This window comes from Jatropha curcas, chromosome 1 (assembly GCF_041381405.1).
Source record: "Jatropha curcas cultivar XTBG-Jc1 chromosome 1, XTBG_Jcur_1.0, whole genome shotgun sequence".
Taxonomy (NCBI): Eukaryota; Viridiplantae; Streptophyta; class Magnoliopsida; order Malpighiales; family Euphorbiaceae; genus Jatropha; species Jatropha curcas.
Window position 1 is genome coordinate 6,982,892 of NC_143151.1, and position 11,245 is coordinate 6,994,136.

Below are 11,245 nucleotides of genomic sequence, written 5' to 3' on the forward strand. Positions count from 1 at the left end.
TACATAAAAGTGGTGTATGTGAACTAAGGAAGTAATTATGAAACATGTTAGTGATAAGGTTAGTTCAGTTGTTGTTATCTATATCACTGTAATTCTGTTAGTATAGCTGTCTATCTTAGCTGTATAGTTATCTATAGAGTGTGAAATATTGTATATAAAGACCTTTTCTATTAATGAGAAATCAAGTCTTCTCCTAATCGTTTATGGTATCAGAGCCATATTAGGTTTAACAACCATGAGTACATCAAGTATCGAAGAAAGTTCTACCACTCCTTCTGCTTCTTCGACAACCCCTGCTCTTGTTTCTTCTTCCTCTACTTCTGTTCTTGCCTCTTTTTCAAATGTTCCTAACGTAAGTGATCAACTTACGGTTAAATTGACCTCCAGTAATTATATTCTTTGGAAAACCCTACTTTTGCCGATTTTGAGGGGTTACAATCTTGAGAAACATATTCATTCAACTTTTACTCCACTGAATCCGGCGTTTACTACTTGGTATCTAGAGGATCAGATCGTTCTTGGCTGGATAAATTCATCCTTAACTAAACCGCTGCTGAATAATGTTGTTGGAGTTAAATCTGCCCTCGAAGCTTGGAAGAACCTGGAGGCGTCGTTTGCAGCTGGATCCAGGACACAAGTTCGGCACTTAAAAAGTGCTATTCATCACCTCGAACGAAATAACGAGTCTATTGAAACCTATTTGCAACGTGCCAAATCTTTGTTTAATCAATTGCATGCACTTCAAAGCTCGATCTCAGAAGATGACTTTATTGGCACTATTCTTGACGGCCTTGGACCTGATTATCATCCATTCACTAGATCTATCGAGGTGCGATTACAACCAATCACATATGAAGATCTTCGTGGTTTGTTGCTGGCAGAGGAACAGCAACTTAAGAAACATGAGGCTGCTACTATTGTCACCGTACCTGCCACTGCACTTTACAGTAATTGTGAAACTACTACTTGACAAAATAATAATTCTTCTAGAGGTAGAGGAGGTCGAAGTCAGACACAGCGTGGTGGACGTTCTTATAATGGTTCTAATAGAAATTCAAGGACTTCGAGTTCAGGGGATCCTGTTGTTTGCTACAATTGCAATGGTACTGGGCACATGTCTCGCCAGTGTCCAAGCCCACGAAATTCGCCACAGGTTCATCACACCTCTCCTTATTCCTCACAAACTCAACCCTGGATTGTTGATTTTGGGGCAACATATCATCTTATTGGATTAATGAATAATCTCTCTCTTGAAGCTGACTATCATGGACCGGATGAGGTTACTGTAACCAATGGTAATACAATTCCCATATCTCATATTGGTAGCACTGTGTTATGTGACAACTCTAAATTTTGATTAAATAATGTTCTTTATTCTTTGCAATCACCCTTTAGCTTACTGTCTGTGAATACTTTTTCTCGTGATAATTGGGTCTCACTTGAGTTCTTTCCTGACTTCTTTCTTGTTAAGGATATCCGCACGAGGAGAGTGCTTCACAAAAGTTCGGTTGATCGTGGTCTCTACAAAATCTTTCCGTCACCTCACCCTCCTGTTTTAGTTAATCATGTTTCTTTTTCTTGTTGGCATTCTCGACTGGGACATGCCCACGATCGAGCAATTATTTCTACATTAAAGTTGAATAATGTTTCATTTGATTCTCATAAAAATTCTTTATGTTCAGCTTGTTGTGTTTCCAAGTCACACAGATTGCCATATTCCTTATCTAATTTTACTACTTCTGCTCCTTTAGAGCTCATATGTTCTGATGTTTGGGGTCCTTCCCATGTTATCTCTGCCAATGGTAACAGGTATTATGTCTTATTTTATGACCACTATAGCAAATACTCGTGGCTTTATTGCTTGAAAAATAAATCTGATGTATTTCAAACTTTTGTGAAATTTTGGGCGTTTGTTGAACAATTCTTTGATAAGAAAATTAATATGTTTCAATGTGATTGGGGCGGGGAATTTAGGTCGTTAGCTCCTTTTCTTCGTGAGAATGGTATTTCCTTGCGGTTGTCTTGTCCTCACACACCACAGCAAAATGGGTGTGCTGAGAGAAAGCATAAGCATATTGTTGAAACCGCTTTAGCGTTATTAAATCATGCTTCTGTACCATTGAAATATTGGGACTTTGCTTTTGAAACTGTTGTGTATGCGATTAATAGAGTTGTCACATCTTTGTTACCAAATTGCTCACCATTTGAGAAGTTGTTTCAGAAAAAGTCGAATATATATGAACTCAGAACTTTTGGCTGCATTTGTCATCCACTAACAAGACCTTATAATAAGAACAAGCTTGAGAACAGGTGAATTAAATGTTTGTTTGTTGGATACAGCACTATTCACAAAGGATACAAATGCTTGGATGTCTCCTCACACAGGCTGTACATTTCACGTGATGTAGTGTTTGATGAGAAACAATTTTATTTTTCCCAAGTGCAGGTGCCAACAACTACAATTTCTCATCAACAATCTGTTCCACCTGCAAACTCAGGTCCTGGAATACTTGGCCCTCTGCCACCACCGCTAGATAACACAGCTAGAATTTTCCCACCTGTTGTGATTTTAGCTATACAGCGAAGTCATGAAACAGGTACTGGTTCTGTTTCTGAACCAGTAAATGACAATATGGGGTTGGTTGATGTTTCTGATTCCACTCGGCAACCTGAAATTGAGCATTCAGCAGCTCCACTTATTGTTATTTCGCAACCAGAATCTGGAAGTGATGATTCTCCATTATTAGCTGCTCCTTTGCAACCGTCAGCGATAACTAATGTACACCCTATGCTGACTCAGTCTAAGACAGGTCATTCAAGACCAAGAGTCTTAGCAGCTGTGGTACCTCGTCAGCCACACAGTGCTATAGAAGCAAAGAAGTATCGAGAATGGCGAGAAGCCATGGATTATGAGCTTAATTCTTTATTACAACTTGGGACTTGGGAATTAACAGTGCCACCACCAAATGCCAACATAGTGGGTTGCAAGTGGGTATTTCGGGTAAAAGAGAATGCCGATGGATCTATTGCACGTTACAAAGCGCGGTTAGTTGCTAAGGGGTTTCATCAACGCCCCGGTGTGGATTATGAAGAAACTTTCTCTCCTGTGGTCAAACCCACAACGATTAGACTGGTACTAAGGATTGCTGTCTCTAATAAGTGGAAAGTTACGCAATATGATGTGTCGAATGCTTTTCTTCATGGAAAGCTTGATGAAACTGTTTACATGGTGCAGCCTCGTGGTTTTGTTGATACAACTAAACCATCTCATGTGTGCAGATTGCATCGTTCTTTATATGGATTGAAATAGGCCCCGCGCCAATGGAATCAATGCTTAAGAGAAGTTTTGCTTAGTTGTGGTTTTACTCAGTCTAAGTTGGATCATTCATTATTTGTTCTTCGGCAAGGAGCTTCAATATTGTATTGTTTAATATATGTGGATGACCTTCTTTTAACAGGAAATGATGTGAAGCTTGCTGCTCATGTTGAAAGCTGTCTACAAGGTAAATTTTTGCTCAAGAACTTGGGCACTTTACATTATTTTTTGGGAGTACAAGCAACCTGGAGTAATGACAGCTTGTTTTTATTTCAAACAAAGTATATAGCTGATTTACTTAAAAGAGTTAACATGCATGAAGCAAAGGTTGTTGCTACACTTGCTTCGGTTTCAAACTCTAAAATGGCAGCCACAACCACAGTTTTCCAAGATCCTCAATTATACCGAAGCACAATTGGTAGTCTCCAATATTTGTCATTTACTCGACCAGAAATTGGTTTTTCAGTAAACCGCTTGGCTCAATTCATGCATTCTCCAACTGAATTTCAATGGCAGGAAGTTAAACGTATACTGCGGTATTTGAGGGGACTTCTCACTATGGCTTAGTCATTAAATCATCTGCTGTCACTCAATTGACTGCCTATAGTGATGCAGATTGGGCTGGGTCCATTGAAGATAGGAAATCCACTATTGGTTATGCAATTTATCTTGGTCGGAATTTGATTTCTTGGAGCTCTCGCAAATAAAAGAGTGTCTCTCGGTCTTCAACGGAAGCGGAGTATAGAGTAATTGCAAACACAACATCTGAGCTTCTATGGGTTCGAAATTTGTTGCAAGAACTTGGGATTAATGTTGGCGCACCTGTGCTTTGGTGTGATAATTTAGGAGCAACCTCCTTGACCGTTAATCCCCTTCAACATAGTCGCATGTAGCATGTACAAATAGATGTCCACTTTGTTCAGGATAAAGTTGCAAGCAAGGAGTTACAGGCTCGTTATTTATCTTCCAATGATCAAATTGCAGATATATTAACGAAACTGTTGACTAAGAATAGGTTTATATTGTTGAGAGACAAGTTGACTATCGCCCCACACCGATAGTACAACTTGAGGGGGGATGTTAGTGATAAGGTTAGTTCAGTTGTTGTTATCTATATCACTGTAATTCTGTTACTATAGTTGTCTATCTTAGCTGTATAGTTATCTACAGAATGTGAAATACTGTATATAAAGACCTTTTCTATTAATGAGAAATCAAGTCTTCTCCTAATCGTTTAAAACAATTTACAGTTTTGATATTGAATATTTGAGATTATAAACAGCCAATAAAGCTGAATACCATGGAAGACATTGAGGCTTTCAAATTTGTAAATTCATAAAGCACAATAGGAAAGAAGAGGGAATGAGCTAACCCCGTTTACTTTTTAGCATTTATTTACTGCATTTGTAGACAACAATAATTGATGCCCTTTATTTAAGCTATTCTTATAGCAAGCTAGATATGTGGTACAAGCCATTTCAGATTTTAGTTAGGTAGTAATGTCTTCAGTCTCGCCGGAATTGGCTTGGTTGAGCAAGAGTCCCATATCGTCTTTCACTTGTTGGACACGGTACACATTGTACACATTATAATCTGGAGCTTGCAATTGAACTGGTTTTGTAAATTCATCTGCTACAGATTTTTGAATTGCTTCAGAAAGGTCCTGCCATTTGTTCTCACGGCTGATTATGTCGCCCTTTGGCAGAAAGCGGTCGCTAATATGTTTCACCACTTCATTCTCAATATATTTGTATCGTGTCGCTTCTGAAACCATTTGAATAATACAAACAAGAGGCTTAGCAATATCTTTTGGCAATGTCGATTCGTAGAGTGTATAAATGAAAGAGTCTAATTGCCCAACCCCTAAATAAACTGTCTCTCTATCACCTCCTTGGGTTTTCAAGGATTCATAGTTACCACTGATTTTAAGTGGGTTTTGTTTTGTATCTTTGAAAAGATAGTCGGTTGCGTCCTTGAATTTTGGATCGTTGAAGAAATAGGAATTTTGATTTTCTAATTTGTAAGCAACCACATAAAGGTCCAGCACATTTAAACCTATTGTTACTTTCTTGTTCCCTGAATTTATAAGTTCCACTGTAGTATACTTTTGATTTTTAGAAACTGAGACAGGTAATACTGGAATTCCATGACTTGGAGTACCAGTACCTAATTTACTTCGTATATCTTCCATGAATTGTAAATAGTCAGCTTTATCTGTTTCGCCATACCGAGTAATGGTAAAGCTGGCTATGGCGACAGAATTACCATTTGTTTGTAACGGGTAAACTCTAGCCAATCCAAACACCACAGTCCAGCAAAACCATGTTACTAGCGCAATCAACACCTTGTTCATATTGCCTTTCATATTTTCTACCTGCCAAAAATGATTAAACCATATTTAAAATGAATTAAACCAATAAATGTAATAAAAAAAATCAAGAAAGAAAAGGCCTCGTGTGATTCATCAAGATGGATTGCATTTCTAGCAGGGAAAACTTGGGGAATATAAATAGTCATAAAATTAAAACTAATCTATTTTGAGGAGGGCAGAATATAAGAATGAAACAATATTTAATAAAATTGAATTAGAAATTTCAAAGGAAAAAAACTTGCCAGGGGCTAGACCCTCCCACATAAAGCTTGCTTCTGTGTTCTAGACTAAGTTCATTTGTGCAGTCAAGGGTTTAAACCTAAAATCCATATTCAAATGATTTTACTCGAATACAATTGTCTAATATCACCTCTCACATGTGCCAAAAAAAAAAAAAAAAAAAAAGAAAAGAGAAAACACCCGACAACAACGTATACACCAGAAAGAAATCCTTTATCATTCTTTACTTTTCTTTCTTTTAAGAAATTAACATATCTTCAGTACAAAAAAAAAAAAAAAAAAAAAAAAAAAAAAAAAAAAAAAAAAAAAAAAAAAAATTTCAGAACTTGAAGTCTAGAACCAGCCAACTCAGTTGGACAGTTTCAAATTCTGAATCAATAAGCTACAAATAATTATAAATTTAATTTATCAAAAGAATTTGAGAAAAGCTTCATTACTTACAAAGCAAGTGGGGAAGCAAATAGGAAGAGATGGTTTTAATTCTAGTGTTGGATTCATCAGCTTTTATATTGGGGAACGGGTCCCCCGGTTCTCATTTCTCTTATTCTTTTTTTTTTCCTTAATTGCTTTGTTTCTTTCTTTTTTAATCCTAGAAGATATTTGTTCACGGTGATTAAATTACAAATTAAAACAAGAATGTTGGTTGTTGGAATTCCGGGGCAGATGATCATTTTTGTTTTCAAATTTCTTTTTCTTTTTAAATTTATTAAGCTTGAGATTAGTATTTTTTTATTTATTTAACAATAAAGTGATGTATTGTGTCTCTTTAGTCATATTAATTATTAGTTTATTGATGCAATGGTTTAAATTAGAAATGTCCGATAAAAATAACTGTTTAATATAAAATAAAAAAAAAAGAATTAGTTATTTAATTAGATAAACGCTTAACGTTTCATAAAAAAAACTACCTCAATTTCTAAAAACTATTATAAAAACTATATTATAGAACATGCAATTATATATAGAGTTTTAACTTTATCAAAATATCAAAAGCTAGCTCAAGTCTTCTTGCAAATTGGGGCATCATCTTAGGTTCTGTTTATTTCTAGAAAAGAACTTACCTTTGAAAAATATATTTTGAGGAATTAAATTTTAACTAAAAATCTTTTGCGAACGGGGCCATAGAGACTAATTTTTTCTTGTTGATCAAAGATAAATCATTGGGTACAAAGCGTTTTCTTCTCAAGTGAGGCGGTTGTTGCTGCAGATAGACAAGGCATTTAATGGCCTCGTTTAGTCCCTTCTGATGCTTGATGTTTTGCATTTCATTTATTTAGTTTTGCATATTTATCATAAATACATTCATTTGATTAAATTTTTTTACTAAATTTGTATGGAGTATTGTGAGCAGCCTTTTCCCGCCTCAGAATTTTTTTTTTTTTTTAGAATTTTTTTTCTAAGCTCTTTTTCCTTACAATTTTGTCTGTAGTCTCTTTGATATTTTTTTTTCCAAGTATCAAACATTTTCTAGCCTTTTTAGTATAAAATCATTTTTAATTCCTCCACTTTCTTGTAAAATATATAGATTTTATCTATGAAAAATAAAAAATTTATCCCAGCCCCGCGGAATCTTCCATCATGATTCCGTGCCTTGTGAAGGTCACTGCGCACTAAGCAACCCTTTTTTTTTCTTTCATTCTAAAATCTCATCACTTCCATAGATTTCTTCTTTTGCTATCCATCTTTTATCAGAGAACATATCATTCTTCACAGGAACTATGCCATTTGCTTCCCTTAAATGCGATTAAAGCAAACCATATATTTATAAACCTGCACTAAATGTTATAACAATTGGGCCAAGATGACACGGATCACTGAAATTAGGGTTTAGCTATTATTATAAGTCAGTGGAGGACATTCAGATTAAGCTATTAGGACAGGCACTGGAATGTGATAAACATGCTAGAGTAATTGCCGATTGCAATTAACTAGTAAAAGTCATATTTTGCATTATGATATTTTTTTTTTTTTTTTGGGGTCAAAAAAGCGCTCGTTCAGATGCTGTAGGGAGATAAAGAAGTTAGAATGTTTTTCAACTGTTTTAAAATTTCCATGCTTATTATCCAAATGGAAAATTTTTGTTCACGTTAGAATTGACTATAAGTTTTAGAAGTAATTTTTAGCTTTTTCACCGTATTATATATTTATTATTAATTTATACTGTTCTACTGCAAATATTATATTAATATTTAAAAGTTGTGAGAATAAGTAACGAAACATTTAGCTACTATCTAATAAAACAATTATAACTAGTACGAAAAATAATTATTTCATTCTGAAATTTTATAAAATTAATTATTCCGTCCGCGTATTTTTATATATTAGGTATTTAATCATCGAATTTTAGTTCCGTCTTATTAAATGGTCTTTCTATCTAATTTTTATGATTTTTGCCGTTAAATGCCCGGTGAAAGATTAAAATACCTTTACCATTATCCTTCTTCTCCTTCTGCGTCTCTCCAGATTTCCATTACTGTAACTACACAAATTCAAAAAGAAAAAAAAAAAACAAATACATTTAAAAAATCATTATGAAAAATTCAATATCAAAAGTATCAAACAGAAAGACTCCATTTTGGTAAATTAAATCCAACCAACCATCGGTATCCATAAGTTTCAAGAACTGTAACCACAATCTGTTGAGAATCTGGGCTCTGGCCCTAGGAGCAAATTAATTAAATTTAATTTAATTATATATTTAATATTGTGTTTATAATGAGTTGGACTTACCTTTAATACAAAATGGCCCGAGCCTTTTTTGCTAGTTCATCCTTCACATTATATGCTCTTTTTAGTTAGTTGTAGTTATTTGGTGTGAGATTACCCATATACTCCAACACAATCCACCACAACAATCCAAAACCAAAAAAAGAAACGACCTCTGTACAACCGATCAAATACACCTTCGTACAACCCCATCAAAATTTTTCAGACACTTGTTGCAAATACAATTTTTTTATCATAGAAAAGAGAATAGGCATAAAAAACATTATAAAAAATAAACTCAATATATAGTACAGGCTCTACTAACAAATAATTTCTGAACTTAGTTATTAGTAAATTGTTAGATATACTAAATAAGGCAAGGGTTTGCAAATGATTCAATGAAGATTTATTCTTACCATTTCCTTTTTTAAGGTTGTTATAGATCTGGTAAGAAGAGTTTCGGGATGGACCAAACGTTGTCAGATCTGTTAATTTCTTCAACAGAAATGGACTAGGAAAGAAGAAGATCTGAGGACCAAAAATGGCTACCGCTCTATTCACTCTCTAGATTTTCTCAGTCGGCGCTAGAAATGTGTAAGGATGAAGGAGAAACAACAAAGGAAAAAAAAATAATAAAAAAAAGACTTGATAAGAAACAGTTTCAAAGAGAAGTGCAGATTTCGATTTGAGAAGAGAGTACGTTAAGATGGTGAGAAAGAGACAAAGTCAGTGAAAAGGGACACTTGAGTGTTTGAACTTGCAATTTTTTCAATTTTGGTGTCTCCTGCTGACATGGACTACTGGAAAATCAAATGGCACTTAATGGGACACATAAACGCCTACTGTTTAGATACCGTTAGCCAAGTCAGCACGTAGATATAATCTTGACTCAAATCCATGCTGTTAATATTTTATTGTTTCTGCAATTTGTTATATTCCTTGATCTTTGTTATTTAGTTTGATTTTCTTTGATTTGATTAGGTTTGTAATTCCTAATTTGTAGCTGATTCATCTCCTGTAAATGGCTATTTAAAAGCCACAGTCTTCAGTTGCAAATATATAAAAAAACACTTTCATAATTTTGATTCCTCTTATTTTCAGTTTATACATGGTATCAGAGCAAAACCATGGCTGAATTAACAAACCAATTTTCTTCTCATCATACTAATGCCCAGCACTCCTTTTCTGTCAAACTAAAATCATCAAACTATCTAGCCTGGAAAACTCAATTCCAACCCCTCCTCCACTATCACAATCTTAATCATCTCATTGATGGCTCCCTCCCACCCCCAAAAACAATTAAATCCCCATCTAATCCAGCTATTGATATTCCAAATCCGGAATACACAGCTTGGTTCAAAGAAGACCAGCTTTTACGCTCTTGGCTTCACCCGTCTCTCTCTATAGAAGTCTTTCCATATATTGATGGGCTAAATTCCTCTCAAGAATTCTGGCAAGCTTTAACTCAATCTTTCGGTTCTATCTCTCAAAACCAACAACTTCAAATTCACATTGAACTTCAAGAGCTCAAGAAAAATGATTTGTCAATCTCTGCTTATCTCCAACATGCAAAGGCACTCAAAGATGAATTATGACAGTGATTTTCGCAAGTGTACGAAATCACTACAAGTAATATATGATGAGTAGAATATCGTTCCCACGAGGATTGTATACCAAGTACCAAAATTATATTAACTTATTATTATTTAAACGATAATTGAGGAAATTGTTTCAAGAATATAAAGTAAAACTAAGAAGGAGTCAAGCAAGCAAAAATTGATTAAAGAAAGCAAGGATTAAAAACTATTAGGGATTTTGATTTCACTTAATTCTATCCAATTTATTTTATTAGTGTATTAATCAATTTTAATTATTTAAGTAGGGGAAACAACTCTAAAATCACTAACAAGCTCTCTCGATGTATTGTTAGTTAGTTTAATTCCTTTTAACTACCTATCTTCCAATAGCACAATTAAACATGAATTAAATCATTAAGTTTTGTAGTTTATTTATGAATTCATAAATTAAAGTTGTTAATTTATGAAAACCCCCCATGAGTCAAACCATATAGCTTCTGCATCAAGTTATTATTCTTATGTGATTCATTAACTTTTTCATATCAAAAATCCTTCTTCCGATAGTGATCAATGAAATTAATCAATTCAGGGAAGAAACTCTGCCTGGAAGCATTAAGTTTATCAATAAATCATAACTTGAATAAAGAAAAACAAATCTAATATTATAAATTGGAAAAGAAATTAAGCTACATCAAATCCCTAGTATGAGAGTTTAGTTAGACATAGTACTTAAATAAAACTCAATAATACTTGATAAATATTTTATAATCAATAAGAATAATGAAAGAAATAAACAAGATTAAGAGTTTAGAAATAAGAAATAGTTAACAATTGGCTCCGGATGAGTTTCTTGAATCTTTGTACAACTCTTGAAATACTTGAACTCTTGAAGAAATGAAACTATATACAAGACTAAGAGAATGAGATGAGATAGAATGGAATGGAATGGTATGATATGGGATGATTTAAAAATGAACTCTTCTTCCCTTTATATAGACTTCTTGGGAGCGAAATCCACACAGTTTAGGGAATAAA

At 34.2% G+C, this 11,245-nt stretch overlaps 2 protein-coding genes across 3 annotated transcripts; one reads left to right on the plus strand and one right to left on the minus strand.

Annotated features, from left to right (window-relative positions):
- Window positions 1-235: 235 nt before the first annotated feature.
- On the plus strand, window positions 236-3,883 carry LOC149498903 (uncharacterized). The gene is made up of 5 exons (XM_089721276.1): window positions 236-947; window positions 993-1,295; window positions 1,683-1,809; window positions 2,341-3,271; window positions 3,371-3,883. The coding sequence occupies exons 1-5, from the start codon at window positions 236-238 to the stop codon at window positions 3,881-3,883; spliced, it is 2,586 nt and encodes an 861-aa protein (XP_089577402.1).
- Window positions 3,884-4,669: 786 nt separating this feature from the next.
- LOC105637072 (ribosome-inactivating protein cucurmosin-like) lies at window positions 4,670-6,392 on the minus strand. Of its 2 annotated transcripts, XM_020680475.3 has the most exons (2): window positions 6,369-6,392; window positions 4,670-5,690 (listed from the first exon to the last, which is right to left on the minus strand). In XM_020680475.3, exon 2 carries the CDS (start codon window positions 5,679-5,681, stop codon window positions 4,806-4,808), a length of 876 nt encoding a protein of 291 aa, XP_020536134.1. In that variant the 5' UTR covers window positions 5,682-5,690; window positions 6,369-6,392; the 3' UTR covers window positions 4,670-4,805. The 2 variants fall into 2 exon arrangements, with proteins under 2 accessions (XP_020536134.1, NP_001295730.1); NM_001308801.1 differs by lacking the exon at window positions 6,369-6,392 and having other exon boundaries at window positions 4,806-5,681.
- Window positions 6,393-11,245: the final 4,853 nt, after the last annotated feature.

Coding starts and splice junctions, on each gene's coding strand:
- LOC149498903 (XM_089721276.1), top strand. CDS start 236: ATGAGTACATCAAGTATCGAAGAAAGTTCTACCACTCCTTCTGCTTCT. Junction 1,296..1,682: donor TGAGGTTACTGTAACCAATG/GTAATACAATTC, acceptor CTTTATGTTCAG/CTTGTTGTGTTTCCAAGTCA. Junction 1,810..2,340: donor ATCTCTGCCAATGGTAACAG/GTATTATGTCTT, acceptor TGTTGGATACAG/CACTATTCACAAAGGATACA.
- LOC105637072 (XM_020680475.3), bottom strand. CDS start 5,681: ATGAAAGGCAATATGAACAAGGTGTTGATTGCGCTAGTAACATGGTTT.